Below are 23,715 nucleotides of genomic sequence, written 5' to 3'. Positions count from 1 at the left end.
ATCGCCAGGAAAGAGAATGGCTTTCTCCTTTCACCACATGAAAATGGTTCTGATCGTATTTCCTTTCCGCGAATACGTGGACTGCCGGAACTGGTTTGGCAAAAGAAAAACAATCCGCCCCGAAAAAAACCGTTATTTTGTAGTTCGCACAACTTTCGGATCGATGAGGTGATTCTGGGCGGTTGTTTGGATGCAAATTTTTGTAGCGGGTTTCCAACAGTTCTTGGGTTTAAAAATTCACTAGTTTCTTTCCTTCTTCTTCCACTAGCTGTCTTCCCCCAAGAGGTCATCTTGAAGGTTTTTTTTGAAGAAGATACAACAAACAGACAAACATTCGTTGTTCCAATTCGTTGTTTTCGATTCCTGCTTGTATACATAATATGTCCGGGGGCCTATAGTTCTTTTCCCCCATTTTCTCCTTAAGTGCTACATGATGTATAATTAGGTATAAAATAGAACAATTAATTATAGCGCGTGTTTTTTGACCGTGTAATGACCCAGCCGCGAGACAATTATGGTAAAACGCAACTGCTCCACTGGCTATTACTTCCTCTCCTTTCTAATCGGTAAGTTCTTGCCTCATCTCTGACAATTTCTGATGTCTCGTTTGCCTGCTCCCTTAAAAGGCCTTAAAACTCGAACATAAATCTGTTTATATGTACTTTTCATCGCTTCTTGCTGTAACATCTTCGGTAGCTTTTTTCAATGCTTGCCTCTTTCAACTATTTTTCGTTTTACCGTCCGGTAATCATCCGTTTTTGTTATGAAAATGTCTTTTTTTTGTTCAAATTCCCATCGGAGGTTTATGTTTTATGTCTTCTTTCGAAAATGGAAGCCATTTTTGTTGTTTCATTTTCAACTGTTCCCCTTTTTCTGTTCTTCGGAACATTTCCCCCCATCAACAGAGACACTTATGCGCTAGAGTACAGATTTCTCCTCCACCGAATATCATGTGAGCATAGGCATGTTTTTTGCTGTCCTGCCGTAAACTTCATGCTAACGTTAACTGCAGCTGTGTGTATCATGAACCCATATCTCGTTAGTTTCCTCTGTTCTCTCTCTCTCGCTCTCTCTCTCTTGAAGGCGGGTTGGACGAAGTAGCGAATCTTGGCATTTATATTCCTCTCACTCATTATCACAATTTTCTGTCCTATCAACACCGGTAGGTAAACAACAATCAACAACATCAACATAATATGAGACTGCTAGGTCCCTCAGTTTGCTGAACCTCCTCCTATCATCATCATCATCATACATCCACACAAATCTCAAATCAGTTCTCGATTGCACCACAATTTTTATTCTCCCATTTCGCTTTTGTAGTAACGTTTGCTGCTAATCTGTTGGCTTCTGTTGCATGCCAGTATTAGAAAAGGCTCACCTCATCCATTTATGTTAATTGTTCAGACTTTGTAGTTTGAATGCGAATTGCTTCAAGGTACGTATAAATGTGGTGGAACACAGGAAATATGGTCCTACTAGGGGCAATCATTTTTCCTACACTTAACGGCATGATTAGAAAAAAAAACAAGGATTTCTTCTTATGCTACGTTTCGTTAGTAACTATCTGTTATTACGGAAACGCGGATATGCGGATAGAGCAGGGATAGTGTTAATTCTTAAATGTTAATGACACTGGTGCGCTGTTGAACTGTGCTTTGCCGGTTCGTGGGACCGGGTGATGTCCGCGTGGAGGTCAGTATGATTGCCGTGTCCATGTCTAGTGGGGTTAATAAGGAGGAGGAGCCACCTCCACCGCCACTGCCGACGCCTGCAGCCGCCGGCATTGATGACGCTCCGTCTGCTGCTATCGACGTCGTCTGCAGATATGTGTGATGTTGATGATGGAAAGGAGCTTGATGGGTTTGGTGATGGTAGTGGCGTCCCATCACTGATCGGCTACTGACAAAACTGTGGCCAACACCACCACCACCGCCGTTGGGCGCACTGAAGCTTAAAATTTCTTCATCGCCTGACAAAAGAGTATCAGATTCTGAGTCATTTGGTTTGGTTTTGTGTATCATTTTGTATTTTACCTGCAAAAAGATGATTGGGGTTTCATGTCAGAGAGAGCTCGGTTTACACGGGTGTTTGTTTTTTTTTGGGGCGAAAAAATGAATCTAAGAATAGCGATTTGGGAGTGAATTTGGGGCGGGTGGGACATCGATCAATGCAGGAGATTCGAACAATGACAAATGTGAAACTCGTGCACTTTACCTTAGGAGGACGGGGAATGAATTATGTTTCTGTGAAACCTTTCATCTAGGAGTGTGCAATACTACAACTTATCGTCTCAAACTGGCTTTGCTTGGTGGGTGTGTGTGTATATTAAATTCGTCAATCGAAATGTTAAATTCGTTTACGAAATCAAATCATTGAGCAATCATCAATTGCACTTACAAACTAGCTAAGGCACTAAAAAAATCCCAAACAATATCTATACTATCATAACGTCATTAAGTGTGGAAGAATGGTCTTGGACAGTACAAAACAATGTAATACTAAGCACCAGAGCAAGACGATGAAAGACAAAAGGTTTGCTTCTTAAAACCTAGCTAATTCTACTGGCCGGGAACTGGAACATAATGGAACGAGAAGTAGAAGATAAACACATACACAAACAAATCCTAGCTACGAATCCTGCTACTTGCACCGTTGCACACGACACAAGCGTGCAAGAGCAAGATGATGGCTTTAGAGTTCGTTAGTTTTTTGCTGAAAATGGCCCCTTACTTTTTGCAGCAAACTGTGCTCACGGCCGTGAGCGTGATGCGAGCTGCCGGCCGCTGTGTTGCGCTTCTTGCGCGTGTGTCTCATCAGGAAGTTATCCGTTACCCAGAAGATAAGAATCTGAAATGCAGAAAGGAAGAAATGATTAAATGATTTTGTGTCTAAAAAATAAAACACGCGTCTTTTGACAAAACACTTACATTCACGAAGAACGGTATAACAAGCATCACAACCGCTAGCTCTATCCGTGGATCTTTGAACGGTGACAGTACAAAGTTTTTCACATTGTCCCACACATCGAACTGAATGATTAGTGTCGTTATAAGCTTAACGACCACCATCAGACATACGTAGATACACGTTTGATATAACCAAGATTTTGGTGCACCTAAAACAGTAAAGCAAATCATTAATTATCATTGATATTATACGCTTATCGATATTTTTTAAATTTAAATCTCGGATCGCCTCGTAATGCGCCTAAATGTATGCATTCCGCAATACACGTTCTTGTTTCTTGATATTCGACCCCTCACCAGTGTGGTTCCATGGTGTAATGGTTAGCACTTTGGACTCTGAATCCAACGATCCGAGTTCAAGTCTCGGTGGAACCTTATCGATTGAAAAACGTTTTTATTCTTTTTTCTACATCCTGTCATAGCCATGCGCAAAACAACAGGTGGTTTTTGGGTTACTTTTGTAATTGAGCTTTTCAGTATGCATGTGGATGAAGGAAAGTAATTCGAAAACACTAAATTCATCATACATTTTTTTCCTAAGAAGCTTTCCTACAGTGTAGCGTTTCAGTGTTAAAAACACACCGGAAGGTAAAATGTTTCGACAGGTTTCCATTTCCATTTGCAACTTTTTTCTATTAGGCAACTGGAGAAACCCATAAGCTTCTCGTCCAGATAGACCTATGAACCAACCACTTGAACTGCTTTGGAGAGGTGGTAGCCAGCAATGTAAATAGTGTCTGCGTCATCGTCGTTCGCAACACCATTCCGTGATATAAACAGTTCGCTTCGCATCAAGCCTTATCAAGTCCCGGGCCGGGTATCATCGTGTGTTTTAAGTTTTACTGCCATCGGTGGATGTAGATAAGCTGCAGCAGGGATGAGGAATGCCCATTGATAACGGTCGTTGGATCGGTACAATCGACCAACCGACAGCAAAAGTGTTTGAATATCGGGCCGCGATAGATTCGATTAAAGATGAATATGTAAGCCAAGTGCAGGTCCCTGGGAACTTCTACTTGTGTGGCTTGATATCAGCTGTGTGTTTGGTAACCGGTAGCTTTAACTGTTTAGCTTTATAGGCCCCTACGATAATATTATACTCATGTGATAGCTTTTTTGACCGGATATCGTATAGAAATGTTTTCTAAGTTCAAAAGCATTACACACAGCTATTTGCTCTTACTGCACACCTCCTGGAGCTTCTCCCCAAGCTTGCATAGCGTAATCAAATGAGTACGGCACACTGATCCAAACGTTGCCCTCCAGCAACCGAGCACAGGCCGCTTTAGGCCACCAGTGTAACATACATCTTTATTCCATTACGGAGTGTTTTTTGCTTCCACCATAATAACGTCAGCACCCCGCTCAAGCCTTTTCGTGAACTTAACACACAAAAAGAAAAGCGAGAGCAAAAAAAAAACGCAACTGACCACCACTTTCTATTTCATAATCGCGCACACACAACTGCAAATGTAGGAGGGGGAAATATGCATCTTTCTCTCCCGCAGCCGTTTTTCACGTCACCACCCTCTATAGACGCCTCGTGTTTCTCTGTGTGTAATTAAGGTAATTTTTACCCCTGCACTGCATGACCCTCACTTCTTCACGATGGTTCACGATCGATCTATGCTGCAGGTGTGCGTTTAAACCGATCGAGGGAGCCCACAATATTGGCGTGTTCTGCTTATGGGCATTCAACGCCTCAGACAACCCGTCTGAGGAAAAGGGGTAGTCATTACATTACGTTACATTACCGGCTGCAAGTCTTTTTCTGCATCATAGGACAAGCAATGGGGTTGCAGTATGCTAGAATATGCTCTAATTCTCATGGCGTCAAACATAAGATTTGTCACATTAATGGTTCCTTTTACTTACCATATTCACCAAAGTTGATGGCATCCCATTTCTTCTTCCGCGCTAAATACTGACAGGTTTTAATGCCGATGTAAATAATGAACAATCCGATCGTGGAGTCTAACAGGAAGTTGATAATGTACCTGAAAAATTGAGCAAACACAGGAGAATTAAATGCAACTCGTACATTATGCTTTGTATCAATGGCGGCCAGGAATACCTACCAGGTACAGGGATCTCCTTGAAATAAGGGTGCCAAGTAAACGTTGGCCATGTGGATTACCAAGGCACCGATGCCCTGTTTGGATGTATCGTACCACCAGGTTTCCCAGGATCGTCGATTGTACTGAGGTTCACAGAAGCGTTTAGCTGAAATTTAAATAGTTTGTTCAATAAGAGCGCTCTCACTAGCAGAATAAAAAAAATATTGTTTATATTTGTAAAAAATGTATCGGGCTGTGATCGACTTTCATTCTTCACTGAAAATTTGGCCTTAGAGAATTTATTTTGAAATGTATCATGCTCTTTATAATTCTTTCTTTATAATTATTTTTTCATTCGTGAAAAAACTTTAAATAGTCGTCTAAATGATGGTCGACTGGAGATTCCAAACAAAAGGATTGGAAGAGTTCCGTTTAGTGGTGGGAACTACGGAGTGGATTAATGAACCTCGACTCCAACGTATAAACCCCGATGTAATACGCACTGATCCGGAGAAATCTTCGTTATTAACTCCGGAGTGTTAATAACAAATAAACAAAAAAAGTATTAGTAAAAAAACACTAATCCGGAGTAATTCCGCATTCTCCTAAACGAAAAAAGTACTCGATGTTCTGTAACACAAATTTTTAAAATCCGGATTTCTTCGGAGTCTGCTGCAATTGATTCCGCAGTGCACTCTCCTCCGGAGTAATTACTCCGAAATTCAGTGGAGTAATGGCACCGTATTACTCCGGAGTAAACTGTGGAATGCCTCAGAATCGGTTTAATCCGACTGTTGAGTACCTAACGACTCTTCCAGAGAAAGGTTCTATCTGACCAAGAATTTTTTTTGTATAAGGAGAAGTTTCTTAGATGACGAGTACTCCAGTGATCTTTTTGTCATTTAAGCACTTCAGCCTCACATTATAGTCAGTCCTGTATGGAAGACGGATCCTGTGTATAACTGGATAATATAACCAAGTCCTGACTCGCCACTGAGTTTGTAATTGTTAAAATATTAACAGAAAAAGAGACACATAATTTGTCTAGTATCCTTAAATCGTTAGTCATTGCTTTTTTTTGGATTATGTTTGTTGCAACACATTCATAATGTCGTTTTTGTTGGAGTAGATCAATTGTCCCTCTGTCTGTAGTTCGGCTAGAAGCAACAATATTAATTATTCCACTTTCAATTGCTCATTACGCAAGATTTTGATACTTTGCTATGTTTATTCGTTGGTTGTGAGGGATTTGACGGTATTTGCTACAGAACATTATTAAGATTTGAACAACCACGTGCTTACCAACCAATTTTTTTCAAAAAAATTCGGGAATGAATTGAGAATTCTCTAATTATTTTCCACATGTCTCGACAACAAAAGGTGATCTTCTCTCGAAACTTCGCTTCATCAAAACAGCCAACGGCTGATTGCTTAATCGATCAGAACAACTCGTTGCTTATCGTACATCTGATTTCGTCTACACTTTGTGAAGTGCGAGGGACTGATGCTGTTGTTGGTAGTGGGGTGGTGATTATTTTTCTTCTCACGCATTTCAAATGATATGTAACGTTGCGATCATGCTTACTAGCGATTGCTTGATATGAAGGTTTCCTTCGAAGTACTACCTAGTTTATCGTACTATTTTATGTTCTAGGGCCTTCGTTGTGATACGAAAGGCCGTATGCTTCATGTCTCTTAACCTCCCTCGAAAAAATAATCAACGGATGGGGCGGCAAGTATCTTAGAGCATTGCAACACAAATGGCTATAAACTATTTAAATACTGATAACGAACTTTTCAGAGGTGGCTGAACATACACACCGTCTTCAGAAAACAAAGAAATTAAGCCAAAGTGTAGATTGCACACGATCGCATCCTTCGTATACGTTTCTTGCTGCAAAAAACTGCGGCACTCTGTTCCTTGCCAAATGCGGACCGTTTTCGCTTCCTGCAATTTTACTTTCTGACGCCTGTCGTACTTGACAGTGTGGAAAGGTAAGAGCTGTACTGTGGTTATTTTGCTTTTTCAATAATCCAATTAGCGAACGGTTAAAGCTTTAATGAGGCGCCCGCCGTAACGGCTACTCACCGATAAGGCAGGTAAAGGCGAGTGTGGCCAGTATGCCTTGCAGGAACCAACCGAACAAATCCGTCAGCGCATCTTTGCTGCAGTGTAACGTTTGCCACTCGGTGTTACCTTCTCCGGCAAGAACCGTGCCCGGGTCAGCAGCCTGCCCCAGCACCACCGCAGAAGTATTCATTGAACTCTCGCTGCGTAGCAACCTGACTCAGTAGGAAGGAATACTGCCACCCTGGTGTGTTGTTGCCAAGGCGCGTATATTTGATATCGCACTTCGTTTGACTGTGAGGCGGGCTCCTTAGGTCGGGTGCGACATGCATAAATTTTTATCACTGATTTCACTTTCGAAACAAACACTTTTTAGTATGATGCGAGGCTACACACCACAGGCACACCAACAAACGTGGGGTGGAATTTGATAACTACATAGAAGTGGGATGCAGGTTGTCGATAGACGATAGTCTGCTCCCGGAGACGATCACAGAGCAAAGGCACAGCCAAAGTATTTTTTTTGATGAGGCAGGTTTGCCGTGCGTCTCTTTCTCCTCTTCCTGCTCGCTCCGCGCTATCCAACTATCGTCTGCACGATGCACTGCATCCGATGTTTACGTGCTGGTTGGTGTTGCTGCTGCCGTCGAAAGCCAACCATTTGGGAAGATGACGACACACTTTTTTGGCTGGCAAACCCGGGCAAGACCAACAAACAAAAACCAACTCGCGAAACAATAGCTTAAAATGTGTGTGGCCTTCGATGTGGTGCACTACAAAACGCGTTGCGAAACTTCGACGTCAGCACACTCTACGACGGGAATGGGAGGTTTTTATGTTCCACTACAGAGGCCCAATAAAACTATTCACGGTAGGAGGAATGCACTGGGAAGATGTGCCGTCGAGTGATGCACATTTTTTGGTGATGATGACGCGGAGTTTGAGGTCGTATCAGGAACAACGTCTTTGTGAATGGCAATGTAGGTTGTGGATTTAACAACACAAAATAAGATTCTGAACTAGCATCTTTGACACGGGTTTGACAAATGTTGAGGTGGTGTGAATTGTGTCCAGCTTGTGTTCCCATAGTGTGTTTTGACTGTGCGTGTTTGCTCTCCCACAATGCGGAAATTCGAAAATGGGACGAAACATAAATTTCAATCGGAAAAAATTAGAGATTTTTGATGAAATACGTACACCATCAGAAGGCAGGCCGAAGTTCACCACTTCTGAATCATGATTAAAATAATATAATTATTTTAAGAATGTATTGTGCACCGGGTTAACGGATTCCGACAAAAAATATGAATCGTCGAAACTATTCGAATTTACAAATGTTCCGACAAAGTTCAAATTTTAAATTCATATTCGTTAACTTTCCTCTTATTGGAGATTTTAAACTTCTAAATCAAACAATTTAATGCTTGGGCACTGTTTAATTTATACATTATCCATAATTTCTGTAATTCAGATCATTTACAGTCCCAAAAACTGTTTCAAAACTTATAACTCATGGGACACTTCGTGAGAAGCACCGTTGCCCCTGGAGACGGCAAAATTGTTCCACAAAATCATAGCAACCACATTAAACAACTTTGAACTTGGTTTGTGTACGGGGCACACGACGAGGCACTGCAGACGAGGTTTGTTTGACTCGGAAATTGTTACGGACTTATTTTTCTTTCGCCCAAAATGCTTTTTTATCCGGAAATTAGTATTCAAAATGAGTTAAAGAAATTGGTAAGTGATGTTTAGCCCTGTTCTAGAGCACTGAGCATACGTTCCAATTTGTTTTACAGATGTCATGCGCCGACCAGGAATATGACCATCAGCTTAAGGAGAAACGAAAAAGGTAAAGCAACAAAAATGGTCGTAATATTCGGTTTAACTGCGATCCTCTGATTTCTGTTATTAAAGATTACAATCGTTACTGCAATCAGAAGAGGAGCAACTAGAGCGAGAAATAATGCAAAAGTTCCAAGACGAGGAAGCCACACGGCTGAGGGACAAAACGAATGCCCTTCTTAGTGCTAAGCAGGATCAGGAAAAACAGCGGTTGGAGTTTGTGAAGAACAAAATGATACAACTAAAGCTGTGAGTATAACTCTTCGAAGGATATTTTTTTGAACCAAATGGTGATGTTTATCAATTTTGTAGAAACAATTGCGACGAAATACGAGCATTTCTGCAACAGAAGTATCACCAAGAATCAAAGAAGTGTCAACTTGCACAGATTGAGGATAAAATGAGACTGAAACAAGCAAAAATGGACGAAGAGCGAATGTGGACGGAGGTGCACGTGCGAAAATATAAGATGGAGGTAAAGACATTTAAAAGATTTTTAAGTGCAATATACATATATAAACATTTAAATATTGTTTATTGACCTCGCAGCTGCAAAATGAACAAAAGGAAAAACACGATAGGAAATCGATGGAGCGGAAGATGTGGCAAGATATACAGCAGCAAATTAAAGAAAAATCTCTGAAAGCAATTCAGGATAAAGTGGATTTACAGAAGGTATTTTGTGCTTCCCTACCATTCCCCGATCACGATCCAAAGCTGAAGTCCATCGGTAAGTCGGAACTTGCAGAACAGTTGAATGAACAAATTGCGCTACGTAAAGAGCTGCAACGAAAGCGAGACGAACAGGATATGCAAGTTATTCGTTTGTTAAACGAAACCACCGCCAAACAACTTGAACAGGAGCGACAGGCACGCAAAGCCGAAGATCTTCTCCTGAAAAAGCAAAAGGATCAGTTCTTTCAATACTCCAAGCATGTATTACGCCAACGTCAACTTGAAGAAGGCAAGCTGGAAAAGCTTATCGCGGATACGCGGGAAAAGTTTGATCAGGAAAAGTTGGACGCCTGTCGACGGGAAAAACAGAAACGGCTACAGATGGCTTCCATCGCGTACGAAGGTCAGCGGATGCAAATAGCGGAAATGGAAGCTCGGAAGGCACGCGAACGAGAGGAACGCCAACAGACAGCCCTTCGTGAGCGGGAACAGCTGGAAAAGAATCGTGAAGAAGCCGAACGAGCAGATTGCAGAATACAGACCGCTGTCCAACAGTACCGTGATTTGTTGAAGGAACAAATCAAATCGGCATCACTGGACAGGGAGCGCAACAAACGTGCCAACCAGCTGGAAACGAACCGTTTGATCGAGCATAGCTTCAATGAACTGAGCTTTGTGCAGAGTTATGTGAAGGGTTCATTCGAGGAACACTTCAAAAAGCATCCCAATTTGTCGCTGATGAAACGAAAGTACTGAAAGGTGTAAAGGGCATATTTTTAAATATCAAATTTACGTACTTTTTACCATAATTATACGCTTCAAACAAGTGAGAAGGTTTAGGAGGACTATATAAATGTGGTTGAAGCTATTATGCTCAAGTATAGAGATTTTGGATAAGTTCTATTCATAGCAGAACATGCGTAGGTCAACTACATTTTCAAAATAAAACAATAACGGTGCAAATTCAAACAGCCATCGATATGTCATGTTTGCGTTGACAGCTGTCACATGATCCCGCGAGCCAGATTGTTTATGTTGTGTCCGGTTTCCGTGTTGTAGCATAATTTTAGCGCCAATTGGTGAAGAAAATTCCACTTTTACGATGAGTGAAAAGGAAAAATCCCGTCGAAAACGGACATCCAGCGATCCGGAAGTGAAAGAGCAGAATGATGATGCAAAACACTCACCGGAACATCCAGAATCGCAGGAAAATAAAGAAGCCGATGGTGAAGATGACGATGGTGGATGGATAGGACCGATGCCATCGGCTGCAGCACAACCCAAGAAACGGAAAGGTGAGTAATGTATCATCAATTCCTAATTTGTTGCATGATTCAAGTATACTTACATAAATTTCATCGATTCTAGTGCTAGAGTTTGAGAAGCTTTATATCGAAAATCTACCGGATGCCGAGTGCTACGAGAAGTCGTTCATGCATCGGGACACTATCACTCATCTAGTGGTGACGCGGTCGGAATTTATCGTCACCGTCAGTGTAGATGGGCATGTAAAGTTCTGGAAGAAGATGGAGCTAGGCATCGAGTTTGTGAAGCACTTCCGCAGCCATTTGGCACCGATCAACTATCTGGCGGCCAACTGTAGCGGTACTTACCTTTGCACCGCTTCGGTGGATAAAAGCATCAAGGTGTTTGATGTGATTAACTTTGATATGATTAATATGCTAAAGCTCGAGTACGTTCCGTATAGGGTTGAGTGGATCCATCGGATGGGTGATGTGATTAGCTATTTGGCAGTGTAAGTACGATGAAAAAATTGGTTTCCGAAACACTGATGCACACCTTTCAACTAATGTTTTGTTGTTGCAGAGCCGACCAAGATTCACCGGTAATTAGAATCTACGATGCAAAAGGAACAAACACTCCACTGCATACCCTGGAAAAGCTGCACACAAAACCCGTAGTTATGATCCGTTACAATCCCTCCTTCGAGGTTACCATCTCAATCGATAAGGCAGGAATCCTCGAGTACTGGTATGGACCACGGCATGATTTTAAATTTCCCTCAAAGATTGTACACTTTGAGTCGAAGCTCGATACTAGCTTGTACGAGTTTGCGAAGAACAAAACGACCGTCACCTCATTAAGCTTTGCACCCGATGGGAAAAAGTTTGCTACCATGTCCACCGACCGGCAGGTTCGTGTATTTGGCTTTCTTAGCGGGAAGTTGCTGCGTGTGTACGATGAAAGTTTGGCACGATACAGCGAAAGTCAGCAACTATCGCAGACACTATCGAACATGGAATTTGGACGCCGCATGGCAAACGAGCGTGATTTGGAAAAATCGGATGCATTTGCCAATATGAATGTGACGTTTGATTATAGCGGACATTTCATACTGTACCCTACCATGCTCGGCATTAAGCTGGTTAACATTGAGACGAACCGATGTGCAAAGATTATTGGAAAGAATGATAATTTACGGCCGCTTAATTTGGCCCTCTTTCAGGTATGTTTTTGGATGGTTGATTTCACACGGAAAGTTATAATCGGTGTTTTTTTATTGGTTGGCAGGGTAAAGTAAAGTTCTCGAAAGCGGCTACCACACTCGAGCAGGAAGCGTCGGATAATAAGGCTGCTCAGGCTATACCGAACGATCCTACGCTTTTCTGCACAGCTTACAAGTAAGGATGGAGTGCTTGAATCAAGAAACAAAATGGGAAAATAATTTTCTTTTTTTTATCCTGATATTTGCAGAAAGCAACGATTCTACCTTTACACGAGACGACTACCGTCTGATTTGCAAGATATGGAAAGAGATGTGTTCAATGAGAAACCGTCCAAGGAAGACATCATCTCCGTTACCGAAGGACAGGGTAAGTTTCCCATTGCACTACTAACAGTAAGAAGAATTAAGTGTTTAAATGCAATCCTTTTATAATCCCGCCCACTGTAAATTCAATGCTAGGAGAAGGTAAATCGACTGAAAGCATTATAGCATTCTTTCGTTTGTTTTTAGAATGTAGTTTTTAATAAGATTCCCCTAATATATACAAATTTTGAGGCTTTGTTTTCTCACATTCACATTTTATTTTGCTACAGGCGTACAAAAGATCTACGACAATGCGGTTCTGCATACGACCATGGGTGACGTCCACATGCGGCTGTTCGGCAAGGAGTGTCCTAAAACGGTGGAAAACTTTTGCGTACACAGCAAGAATGGCTATTACAATGGGCATCTGTTCCATCGCGTGATTAAGGGCTTCATGATACAAACGGGTGATCCGACCGGTACCGGTACCGGTGGCCAATCAATCTGGGGTGGTGAATTTAAGGATGAATTCTGCTCCACGCTAAAGCATGATCGGCCGTACACGGTCAGCATGGCCAATGCGGGACCGAATACGAACGGTAGTCAATTCTTCATTACTGTGCTACCGACGGTAAGTCTTTTAAAATTATTTCTGCGATATTATGGTATTAATTAACAGTTTTCGTTTAATTTTCTCTCACGTAGCCCTGGCTGGATAATAAGCATACGGTATTCGGGCGTGTGCATAAGGGTATGGAAATTGTGCAGAACATATGCAATGCAAAGACGAACCCCAAGACCGACAAACCTTACGATGAAATTCGGATCATTTCAATCAACTTAACTTAGAGAAAAAAACAATGAAAACAATAAAGAATAAGTCCTCGTTATAAGTAACAATACTGAAACGGAATGCTGATTATTGATCGGTAAGTTTTATTATTAAAATTTTATTTTTTAAATGTTTTATGTTTTGTAAGTGGGGAAACAAAAGGCAGCGAGCAAACTGGATTGCATGCTAACATTATGCTTCAGCAGTCGCTGTGTATGGTGGTGGTTTTTGGAACAAGTCCGGTGATTTTATCACTTCGTCATACTTTGGTGGAGGTGGTGGTTCAGGATCTGAAAGTAAAGGAGTGCGAGAAAAGTACGATCAGAAATGTTTTATAAATTCGGTAAATATTTCATCTCTATCCTTACATGCAGGAGGTTGACTACGTTCCGATGGCTGTTGTTGTGGCCCTGTTGGTCGTAGTTCGTTCTGATAAATGGTGAAAACTGCGAAGCGTTGGGAAGTTTCTGAAACAGAACAGTGAATTGATATTACTGGGTGTGCAGACTACTAGTAAAGGTAACTTTTACTTACGAGTGCGCGATGTGGCTGCTGCTGGTCGATGCACTTGCAGTCCAAAGTAATATATCCGGCGCTGGAATGAAACATTACGAAAAAGAGGATGTAAGTATTTTTTATTTAACAAGGTAAGACATTTCTTTGCTTGTTCAACACTTGAATTGATGACATTACGCGATGTTTGCTTTTAAAATGTTAATCAGTCATATATAGATAAAATTCTCCTTGAAAAGCTTATGATATAGAGACTGCTCGATAGTCCCAATTCCTTTCTTGTTTAAAATTATCCATCTGTGATTGCGTCAACTGAGCTAATAGCACAATACCTTTACACAAATGATGATTCACACCATCTTCAGAAATAAAAAATTAAAAAAAGTGTGTCTCATCACGTGCTGCTGTTGAACATTATGACCGATGCGCTTGATTGACTCAACGGAGTGAATCGGTGAATGTTTGATTGTTGCTGAAAGGTTCATTCAAGTAGAGTATTTACTTTAAAAAATAGTCTCAATTGGAATGCAACAAAACGTCGAACCATAAGAGGAACTAAAGGAAATATAATTAAAACGTGAACCTATTTCAAGGGCATTCAAGATGTGAAATCAACAAACCTGTTCAATTAAGACAATTTACTATAATTTACACTGCTTTATCTCGTTTTTTCGTGTAGTTTTGGGGTTTTTTTTGGACAAAACACCTATTTTTGGAACTAGGAGTCAAATTTTCGATTTGGAACTTCATAACTTTCGTAATATGTCGTTTAACGGCTATATATGCTATAAGTCCAAACAGGTGCATAAAAGCAAACCAATTTTAACAACTTTTCTATCCCTCCCCCTGTATCTTAGTGATCCTGAATTCCTAGTCTATTATGTACTAAGATAATATTACAGCATTTTAATTTATTTGGAGCAGTGGAACTGCAGTTGTTGACTTGTCCCTTATATGAGATTTATCTCTGATCGAAGAAGTTGATGAGCACATCCAGAAAACTGGTTGTAATTGTTTGAAGTTTTACAGCACCTTCTCAACACTTTGGAAATGACGAAAACTTTGATAGGGACCGATTCTAGACAACCTACATTTTTTATGATTGAAAAGTGCAACAGAAGCAGATAAGGAACTGGAAAACGAAATCAGAACACTTGTCTCGTCATTACCTGGACAAAATGGACACGAACTATAATTTTCCCAACTGATATCAACATCAACAGAGGATTAATTCTGATTCTCCTTCCAGTGAAAAACGTGTTCGAAACTTCATGCTAATCCCTAATTTTGTTAATCAAACATTTTAACTTCTATGGAAAAATTAGAGACAAACAGAAGGAAATTTGTACGCAACTGCTCGAAACGTATACCACATCTACGGGGGTATCGTACTTACAATTACATTGGTCAGGCTCAAGAAGAGCTAATTTATATTTCAAGTGACAAGGAGCGCTCTAAAGCTGTTGACCTTATTTTGAAAGAAATAATGTTTGCAGTTCTTGTTCTACAGTTGTTCTACTTTCATAAACATACAACAAGTGTTTTCTAAAGTAACTCTTTTTTAAGAAATTTGCTGTCCACTAACTACCAAACTACTTACTAACATGTGAGAGATGAGGCCGCCTGGTAGCTCTACACTCACTGATGGCGAAGAGCTTGAAGAGCTACTTCGTGATGGCGAAGAGTTAGAAGAGGATAAAGAGCTACCTCGTGAGGCCGTAGAACTTGTTAAGTGCGAAAAACAACCTTGTGATGGCGAAGCCGGGTTGAACTAAAGGGGTGATGTAGAGATTGATTTTTTTCCTACTTATGAAATATACTTTGAATTTGAGAAGAGTGCGCGGAACTAACTTTTTGAAGTAGAAAAGTGCTCTTGGAGTCCTCAAATTATTGTGAGGTGAGGTGAGACCTCCCGGTAGCTCTCGAGCTCACTATCCAACACTACATACTTCGTTAGTTTAAAAAAATCTGTAATTGAATTTAATTTTCTATATAGCAAATTTTTTTACGCCTTGCAGAATATATTGACGATTACTAAAATGTAAAAGTTTATACAACGCAAAGGCATGAATAAAAATATAATAAAGTCGTTTGTTACATCCTCTTAAAACCTGAAATTGTTCGTCAAAATCATAAGTATACATTTAAAAAAAAGTTCAAGTTAAATCAACGACCCTCAACAGTTGTAATGGCCCAAACGTTCAACCTAATTGTTAATAAAACAAGGCCTATTACAACCTAGGGCAGCTTTTTGTTGTCTTGTCGCCTAGATAGATGCAATTAAATCATGATCATTTTAATTTTTGTGTCCGTTTTGCAGAGCCAGTCCACAGACTTACCAGAACGATGAAAAACAGCATCAGCACCAGAAACATCCACAGCAGATGAAACACCCAGGACATGTTGGTGGCAGGTTTTATTGGGACACACAAACGTAAAAGTGCAACAACGAGGTAAGTGGATGCTTGGTGGACGGTATTCACTCACTCTCTTCTTTTTTTGTAAACAAACTTAAAACAAAACAAAAAAAAAACTAACGAATCACAGTAAACAAATTGTGAACGAGAAAAGCGTTCAATGGCGCGATTTTTGCTTCCACGCTGCTCTATCTGCTGGATGGGCGGGTTATAAAAATATGAGTTGAGAGGGACACGACGAAAAAAACAGAGATTCGAATCCCCTTTATAGCACTAATTGACTATTCAATGCGGGTGAAAAGTGGATTGGCTTATTGCGTGGGGTTGTACCGCGCGGGCTTTGGGAGTTTGATGTGATATCAATATAGGTGGAGTTTTTTGCTGTTGCTGTTGTTGGTATAAATCCTTTCCCCCAATTTCTGTTTGATCCACTTTGCGCTAATGTGTCGATTGCTGCCTGATTTAACGATGCATATATATATGTGCGTGTATGTTGGTGGTTCAATTTTTTATTTGATGCAAAATCAGTCATCACACTCGTCTTCCCATACCACCACTATTCACTAGTTTCTGACCGGCAGGTTTGGATGCTGCTGGTCATGCTGATTGGCACATAAATATGGCTGTATTTTACCGGGTTTAACCCTGGCCCACGCACTGCACACATGCACTACACCCCCGCACAATTAAGCAGATGTTTGTTCACGGTGTTCAAACGGGGAAACAGGTACAAATGTGTGATAAAAATTATGATGCGTAGTTCAGGGTTCGCCGGTTTTTTTTTTGTCTTCACGCTTTCCGTGGCTCTTATTTGATTGCTATTTATGCGAAATTCGCGCACCATCCGTCCGGTTGGCTACGTTTCAATTCAGGCGTGTACGTGCGACACTTTTTTTCCATTAACACCACTATTTAACAAGTAATTTTAACTGTAATTGTCACTTGAATGCACCAACAACAACAACGACGGCCGACATTTGCGATGTGCAGCCGTAATGTAATCAACCGTCGAATATGCTGGAATAATTGCGTATCGATTGATTTTTTTTTGTATGTGACTGCGTCCCCAGACGCATTGAGGGCTTTTTTTCAATAATGCACTTCCTGTTGCACTTCCTAGGATCAAGCTGAATTCTATGACGAGAAAGTAGCGCGTCTCACTGTGTCTTAACTCCTCGAACTAATAACTAAACCGGAAGATGTTCAGCATCGACGGGTGGCTCGTCCCCGACTGTGCGTGTATGCACTGTATGGGCAGGGATTGCTGTCGGAAATCGATCGAATCTATCCACTTGGACCAGTTAGCAATTGTTGCAAATAGGAAAAAAGAGACCCACTTTGCTCTTATCATGCCCAACCAAGATAGATAGGCGGTATTGAAAAAAAAAAAAACAACAAATGGCAGCTACCCGAACCCCCGGTCCGAAAAGTCTCCCCCAATCGGGCGCACGTTACATTGCGAAGTTAATCGATTTTCGATCATTTTCCGTCACTTGGAAGACGCCCGATAAGGAGCAATGTGCCAGCAGCATGCGATACCTGCGGGGATGTCCACATATTTCAACTGTCCCCGGGGTCGGTGTTCCAGCAGCCGCCGAAGTTCAAGTATCGGGATTAACTTGTGTGTTTCTCGATAGGGGCACTTGATGTTATTTTCATTTTGGCATGATTGTACTGCACTCGAAAGACGTGTTCTGCTGGACTGTGTATCACTCGATGAGTAGAGAAGAAGAAGCTGATGATAATACGCTACGTGGATCTATTAGCGGGAGGTGTGTAGCTGAAGTGGTCTGACCGATTGTGAATGAAGAAACCGTGTGATGTGATAAGGGAATGGCCATTTTTTCTTTGTATGCACTTCGAAAAACAATCTGAGCAACCTGTAGTAGGAACGATCATTAACGGATGATCGAGCCTACTACTTCTCAATCATCGTTGACGGAAGGAATTATTAGCATCAAGCTGAACATAAATTGTGTTTTAACAGGTGGTGTTAAGGTAGATCCAAGCTATAGGAAGTATACCAAAAACCCAACATTAATCATCATTTGATGGATGAGATCGAATCCGCGGGAAAACCCGATGTGTTTGGAGGAAGTTCGAGCATAGTTCGTGATTGTGCATTCTTCAAAGAGTGGATCTATTGCAAGATCATGTACAAATCAAATAAATACATATGAGAGCATCTGAGAGATAAAAGAGAACTGAAGAGAGTGGTTGAGAAAATTTGCTTTAGCATCAAGCAAAGATCACTTTACAACGATGTCTTAAGATCGTGCGAGGGATCGTGTAATGCAGGGTTGTTGGCGTACTTCAGTCGGAATTCTAGTATTTTGTTTAATTTATTGTGTTGTTGGCAACTTTATTAATTTAAATATAAATCTGTCTAGGCATCGTCGTTTATCCCCTGTGGTTTATCCACTTCAGTACCTGTTTTTTTTACAATAGTATGCGTGTTGGGCAGTTGAAAAACCCGGTAGAGCTTGATTGGGTCTTTATGAGCTTTGATAAAAAGCGAAACACAATTTTACAGACACTGATCTTCATAAACTGTCTAGTTCATAGATTGATTTGTTATAAAAACTCGTGTTTTATGCTTACCATGAATTTGGGGGCAAATTTGTCAGCAAAAACGAACTTATGTTTGTTGGGAATATCACCCCGTGCTGTGGCAACATTAAATTTCTGGCTAGAATCCTGCCTCAAATCTATTTTTTGTACGTTTGGTCAACCATAAGAACGCAACCTGTGTACCTCGTTAGAACCTGGTCCTACAATTTTTGGAGCACCTGGTTTGGCGATGTAATTTTGCTTCAGAGTTCTGTTTGGTTGCTTTTAGGCACGAAAAGAGCGGTAGTTTGCACTCAATCCGATTCTTATGCCGGTACTTATGCTGCACCGTATTTTTCTTTGCAATATCTCCATTCGAAAGTCCAAGGTTAGCCTGTAACGTTCCCAACACCTTCCAGCTCAGGAAAGTTCACTGGCGGACCCGTGCAACCGCTGGATGTGTTAATAACTGTGTCCAAAATTTTCAATGTGTGTTCGAGTATTTTTTTTTGTATTGTTCATGGAGGACGGCTTGGCCTATAGTTGTGCGACTGTGTTAATGTAGAAACTATTATTTCCCATTTTATTGTCGTAAAAATATGTTAAGTAGCACTGAGATACTTCAATTTGAAATATGATGTTTTATCTATCGACCAATCTTTTTTTGCTACACGTTTTTTTCAGATTTTTAAAAGCATCTTTTACTTAAACTGTCCGTAGCCATTTTTTTGCTTGATATATTGGTCCCGAATGCGATTAGATTACGGCTGCTTCGTGTTAGATACTTCATTAACTATATTTATTTTATTTTATTCCAATATGATGGCTTTCATCCTTGGACTGTGCCTTATCCCGGCCAGAAGACATTTTATTACGTATCTAGGTGTATAAAATATTTGATTAGTTTTGAATTTCCATTTGGTTGTCTCTGCAGAATGAGTACTATTTGTAGCAAGTTGTTATTGGATTACGAACTTAACTCATGCTTTTTTTTTTCTTAAACAGATATGAAAATGAAAAGGAAAGCAAACATAGTGAAGGTCAGCAGAAATATCTTACTTAACTACTGCTGTTAATTAAACTAACCAACCAATCATAAATCATGGTCCTGAAAATTTTAGTCTCTAAAAAATATTTAAAACAAGTAACTTAAATTATTTAGCAAGTCCTTTATGAATAATAAAAAAAACTTAAATTATTCAAGCTCCCTTCGCGGTGCGGCCAATCAGCAAACGAACCCTGCCAGTGGCTCTCAGACTGTGGCTCTCTCTCTCTCTCTCTCCCGAGCTACGCACCGCAAATGGACGGATCGTGGGGAGCTTGCGCGCATCACATCGGCATCGCGCATCGCTTATGCCTCCGATTTCTCAGTATTGTTTCGGTGCTTGCAAAGTTCGCAGGCGAACCACTTACCCTTTCCCGACTAGCGCAGCTGGCAGCTGCTGGTCCACAGCATCATTGCTTCCGGGGGGTACCGGGACCGATTGTTTGTAAGTTTGGGTTTGGGCGCGGTGAGTTTCGTGCGTTTGTATCTTTGCCATCACGCGGGACACAGTGCTAGAAAACCGCGTGACCCATACCGTGATGTGACGCGTCACAAAAGTGTTTGATAAGTTCACCATCGATACGTGTTGATAAAGTGGGGAAGGGGGTTGATGGAGCAACACACCGGGAAGTTTGTGTGTGCGTGTTAGACCCTTTTTTCCCGGTTTGTGTTCGTGTGTTGGGGTGTATTATGATCTGGCCACTAGTGACAATATTGTTATCAGTTGTATCAGCGCGATGGTAGATAAAATCGTTAGAGCGCCACGTGTGTACGTGATCGACCTATTGTTTCAATCGTTTGACAGTACGCGTCGATGTGCGTCCCCATTTCAAGGTGGCTCAATGCTTGATACACCGTCTTCGCGATCTTTCCTTCTCCCTTTCTCTCTTTCTTACCTCGCTTATGTTACAATCTTTCTTTCTATCATGCTTGCCCCTAACATTCCCGTTCCATCTCATGCTTTGCTCTATGTTCGCTTCGCTCTTCATTTTCGCTGGTGACGCGTTTGCTACTCACGTGCGTGTATGGGTTGTGCTGCTTTGATAAACGATCGCGCCCCAGCACACTGATCAAACACCATCACCACTGGGGAGTTGGGTGTATCTTGTGCTGGACGAACGTTTGTTTGATGCGTTGTTTTTTGGTTTAAAACCACCGAAGAACCACCGAAGTCCGTCGTGTCTCTCGGTGCACGGAGATGTAAAGTGCAGTGCCTTAAATTGTGATGATATAGCCTTATAAGTGATGATGGAAAGAATTTGCTTTGTTTCATCAACAAATGAGAGCTCGCCAAAGCCACTGGTGAAGTTGCGAAGCTGAACGGAAGTTCGTGAGGAATGTCCACACTACTGCACAACAGCTACGTGCAGGAGTTTAAACGGCAAGTGTCTCTCGAAAGTGGTAAATTCGGAATAATCATGAGTGAAACGCATTTGTGATGCAATGAGGCGCAAGTGTTTACCTTCGTTCGATCCGAATGGTTCTCCTTTTAAACAAACAGGCCCGTCGGGAAGAATTACCAGTGCATTAGTGACGATCGCGCAAAGATGTCGTGGCGTAGGCCAGATTAAAACCAGTTTTGTAGTGTTCATTTTATCCTGTTGTGATTTATGTTGAATGTGTTTGTTTTCAGTTAAGTGAAAACATCCGAGCATCCATTGGTGATCGACAAATTTATCTGAAAATGTAATTTTGAGTGATTGTGCAAGTGTGTGATACCGCCGCCCTTTCTGCACGTGTAGCAGCTCTGTAGCATTTTCATCTCTCACTGCAATCAACGCACCTGTTTTGGGATTCTACAACGAGGACATCCGACTAAAAAAAGGTAAGAAAAACGATCCATGAGTTTTCCTTGTACGGTAAAACAAGAGCCAAAGCAAAGCGATAAATGATCGGTGTTGACACGACGCACACGTGATCTAAATTGGTTGCTTAAAATGAATAACAAACTTTTGATGATGGCTGGTTGATGTTTAGTATTTAATATGTTTAGTTTTGTGTCAAATAACTCTTGAGTTATTAAAAAGAAAAATTTTTATTTGCTTTATTTACTTTGCTGCATCCAATAATATTGTTTCCAATTTTTACAACCCACTTTTCGTTTGGTTGAATCATAAAATCGACTATTACAATACGACACGACAAGTGGATGATGCATAGAACAACGGCGGCAGATGATATGGTAATTGTTGCATATACAGCCGGTAAGACGGCAGCAAGTGCTGCAGTACAAAGTAGCTCACATAAGCACGTCCGGAATCCAGGTGAAATGCTCGATAATTATTGCTTTTAATTGTAATGTTTTTCATAAATTAAATTAAAATTCAAATAATGAGCAAACATCGGGACGGTCAGGTGGCAGAGACTATAGCGTCACCGATCTTCATATAGTACGATCTAAGAATCGAATTGGAGCGGGTCGGTGGTGTAGACGACAGTGGCGTCGGTCTTAACACGGCCGGATCGGGGTTCAAATCCTATCCGGACCGTTCCCCCCCGTAGTTTTGAGGACTGACTATCGAACTACGTCGTATTGGCAAGTCTAGTAAGCCATTTCGATGGTGTCGGCGTGACCTTAGAGGTCGTTAAGTCAAGAAGTAGAAGAAAAAGAAGATCGAATCCGGACTGTCCCCCCGTAGCCTTATTGAGGACTGACTATCCAACTATGTGGTAACAGTAAGTGTAGTAACCCATTAGAAGGTCGTAAGGACTTATCAGAAGTCGTTAATTCTTCAAATCGTCCATAATTCTTATTGAATTCTCAACATTCCACTCGGGTTTTTACTCTTTCCTAAAATATGACAGACCTTTATCAAAAAAGGTCTATATATTTCAGGCAAATTTAATTAAATTTATTATCTCTGTTTGACCTTCGCTGTACTAGATCTAATATCTAACCTTAACAGTAATAATCAAAGCTTAAACTATCCTTAAACCAAACAGAACAGACAGAACGGAGGAAACTAACAGGAAGAAACATAAAAAATAGCAGAGTGATTGAAAGATTAGGAATTGGACATCAAATGTGCTCGAAAAGACGGCAGCGATGTGTTAACATCAAAATGGTGGAATGAGGTATTAAACGTTTTGAAGGACTTCGGGAGGAGATCTTTACGGCCCACTGTTGTGCGACGAATGGCTATAAAGCTTAGAGGACGGTAACAGAGAGCGAGAGAGGGGAAATATAGTGGGAAGTTCACGAGTATAGCTGGGGCATCGATGAAGTCTGTAGGAGAAGTGCGGCTACATTTGATGATTGGGAAATAGAACGGTGATCTTCAAGAGACGCAAGGCCAAGCAGCCGTCATCTGTCCTCGGAACAGCACAGAGAATCAATAGTTTTCCGGCAGGCAAACCTAGTGAAGGATCTCTGCACCAGCTCTATTTGATGAATAAGAATGCTTACGGGGACCAAAACATCGAGCAATAATTCAATATCGACCTGGGCACTCAACAGAATAAAGCCTTCAAACAACAGGCACCGGGGAAGACACGGACTACACGATTCACTGTACCAAGAGTTCTCCTAGACTTGCTGACTGCTGGAGTCAATGTGGTGAGAGAAGGGGAGCCCTCTGTCATTTTTGATAACAAAATTAAAGAACTGATAACAAGTGAAGAAAAGTCTGAAGTGGCAGACCACGACCAATCGATTCCGGGGTAAAAGATTCATTTAATGTAAGCTTTTTTTTTTTTTTTTTTTCGCATCTTGTTCCGTCGCTCATTGGCAGGATAGCAAGGCAGAAGTATCAAAATGAAATAAACGTAGATAACTTTACGTATGCGAGCGAACAAAAGTCTGAGCGTGTGCGTTTATGCTGGCACGATCGTTGTACGCTCATGTGCATGTTCAAGCGGTGACGCAATCGATCAGCTGTGGATCGTCGAACAATTGTCGATCGAATACCGACCAACAAAACCTCACCACGTCATGCTTGAAGGCACATCGTCGGATTCAAACCTCTCACCGTGAG

At 41.2% G+C, this 23,715-nt stretch overlaps 5 protein-coding genes and 1 non-coding gene across 6 annotated transcripts in view; 4 read left to right on the top strand and 2 right to left on the bottom strand.

The window, feature by feature from the left end:
• LOC126565568 (protein JTB) overlaps positions 1–23,715 on the top strand; it is a 137,323-nt gene that overhangs the window by 60,004 nt on the left and 53,604 nt on the right. The gene's annotated exons all lie outside the window — the stretch shown is intronic.
• On the bottom strand, positions 1,618–7,308 carry LOC126564838 (store-operated calcium entry regulator STIMATE-like). The gene is made up of 6 exons (XM_050221955.1): positions 7,116–7,308; positions 5,048–5,192; positions 4,845–4,966; positions 2,931–3,118; positions 2,734–2,850; positions 1,618–2,036 (listed from the first exon to the last, which is right to left on the bottom strand). The coding sequence occupies exons 1-6, from the start codon at positions 7,285–7,287 to the stop codon at positions 1,620–1,622; spliced, it is 1,161 nt and encodes a 386-aa protein (XP_050077912.1). The 5' UTR covers positions 7,288–7,308; the 3' UTR covers positions 1,618–1,619.
• Positions 3,273–3,344, top strand: Trnaq-cug (transfer RNA glutamine (anticodon CUG)). Its single transcript has one exon. It is a non-coding gene; the product is annotated as a tRNA-Gln (tRNA).
• LOC126565348 (trichohyalin-like) lies at positions 8,781–10,370 on the top strand. The gene is made up of 5 exons (XM_050222522.1): positions 8,781–8,834; positions 8,894–8,946; positions 9,012–9,188; positions 9,252–9,414; positions 9,489–10,370. The coding sequence occupies exons 1-5, from the start codon at positions 8,787–8,789 to the stop codon at positions 10,368–10,370; spliced, it is 1,323 nt and encodes a 440-aa protein (XP_050078479.1). The 5' UTR covers positions 8,781–8,786.
• On the top strand, positions 10,717–13,233 carry LOC126564297 (peptidylprolyl isomerase domain and WD repeat-containing protein 1). The gene is made up of 7 exons (XM_050221298.1): positions 10,717–10,909; positions 10,983–11,370; positions 11,442–12,081; positions 12,147–12,256; positions 12,330–12,448; positions 12,675–13,015; positions 13,090–13,233. The coding sequence occupies exons 1-7, from the start codon at positions 10,717–10,719 to the stop codon at positions 13,231–13,233; spliced, it is 1,935 nt and encodes a 644-aa protein (XP_050077255.1).
• Positions 13,409–16,152, bottom strand: LOC126565673 (uncharacterized). Its single transcript, XM_050222872.1, has 4 exons — positions 16,069–16,152; positions 13,751–13,811; positions 13,585–13,683; positions 13,409–13,506 (listed from the first exon to the last, which is right to left on the bottom strand). The coding sequence occupies exons 1-4, from the start codon at positions 16,129–16,131 to the stop codon at positions 13,409–13,411; spliced, it is 321 nt and encodes a 106-aa protein (XP_050078829.1). The 5' UTR covers positions 16,132–16,152.

Source organism: Anopheles maculipalpis, chromosome 3RL, assembly GCF_943734695.1.
Source record: "Anopheles maculipalpis chromosome 3RL, idAnoMacuDA_375_x, whole genome shotgun sequence".
Taxonomy (NCBI): Eukaryota; Metazoa; Arthropoda; class Insecta; order Diptera; family Culicidae; genus Anopheles; species Anopheles maculipalpis.
Note: the sequence above shows the minus strand (reverse complement) of the source record. Positions and strands in the feature narration are given on the sequence as shown.

Bases quoted from the DNA above. Each gene is read 5' to 3' on its own strand.
- LOC126564838 (XM_050221955.1), bottom strand. From the start codon at position 7,287: ATGAATACTTCTGCGGTGGTGCTGGGGCAGGCTGCTGACCCGGGCACG. The intron at 5,193-7,115 runs GTGAGTAGCCGT...TTTAAATTTCAG, and splicing joins CGCCTTTACCTGCCTTATCG to CTAAACGCTTCTGTGAACCT. The intron at 4,967-5,047 runs GTAGGTATTCCT...TCAATTTTTCAG, and splicing joins CAAGGAGATCCCTGTACCTG to GTACATTATCAACTTCCTGT.
- LOC126565348 (XM_050222522.1), top strand. From the start codon at position 8,787: ATGCTTTTTTATCCGGAAATTAGTATTCAAAATGAGTTAAAGAAATTG. The intron at 8,835-8,893 runs GTAAGTGATGTT...TTTGTTTTACAG, and splicing joins AAAATGAGTTAAAGAAATTG to ATGTCATGCGCCGACCAGGA. The intron at 8,947-9,011 runs GTAAAGCAACAA...CTGTTATTAAAG, and splicing joins CTTAAGGAGAAACGAAAAAG to ATTACAATCGTTACTGCAAT.
- LOC126564297 (XM_050221298.1), top strand. From the start codon at position 10,717: ATGAGTGAAAAGGAAAAATCCCGTCGAAAACGGACATCCAGCGATCCG. The intron at 11,371-11,441 runs GTAAGTACGATG...TTGTTGTTGCAG, and splicing joins GTGATTAGCTATTTGGCAGT to AGCCGACCAAGATTCACCGG. The intron at 12,082-12,146 runs GTATGTTTTTGG...ATTGGTTGGCAG, and splicing joins TTAATTTGGCCCTCTTTCAG to GGTAAAGTAAAGTTCTCGAA.
- LOC126565673 (XM_050222872.1), bottom strand. From the start codon at position 16,131: ATGTCCTGGGTGTTTCATCTGCTGTGGATGTTTCTGGTGCTGATGCTG. The intron at 13,812-16,068 runs GTAAGTCTGTGG...GTTTCATTCCAG, and splicing joins TGCTGTTTTTCATCGTTCTG to CGCCGGATATATTACTTTGG. The intron at 13,684-13,750 runs GTAAGTAAAAGT...GTTCTGTTTCAG, and splicing joins AGCAGCCACATCGCGCACTC to AAACTTCCCAACGCTTCGCA.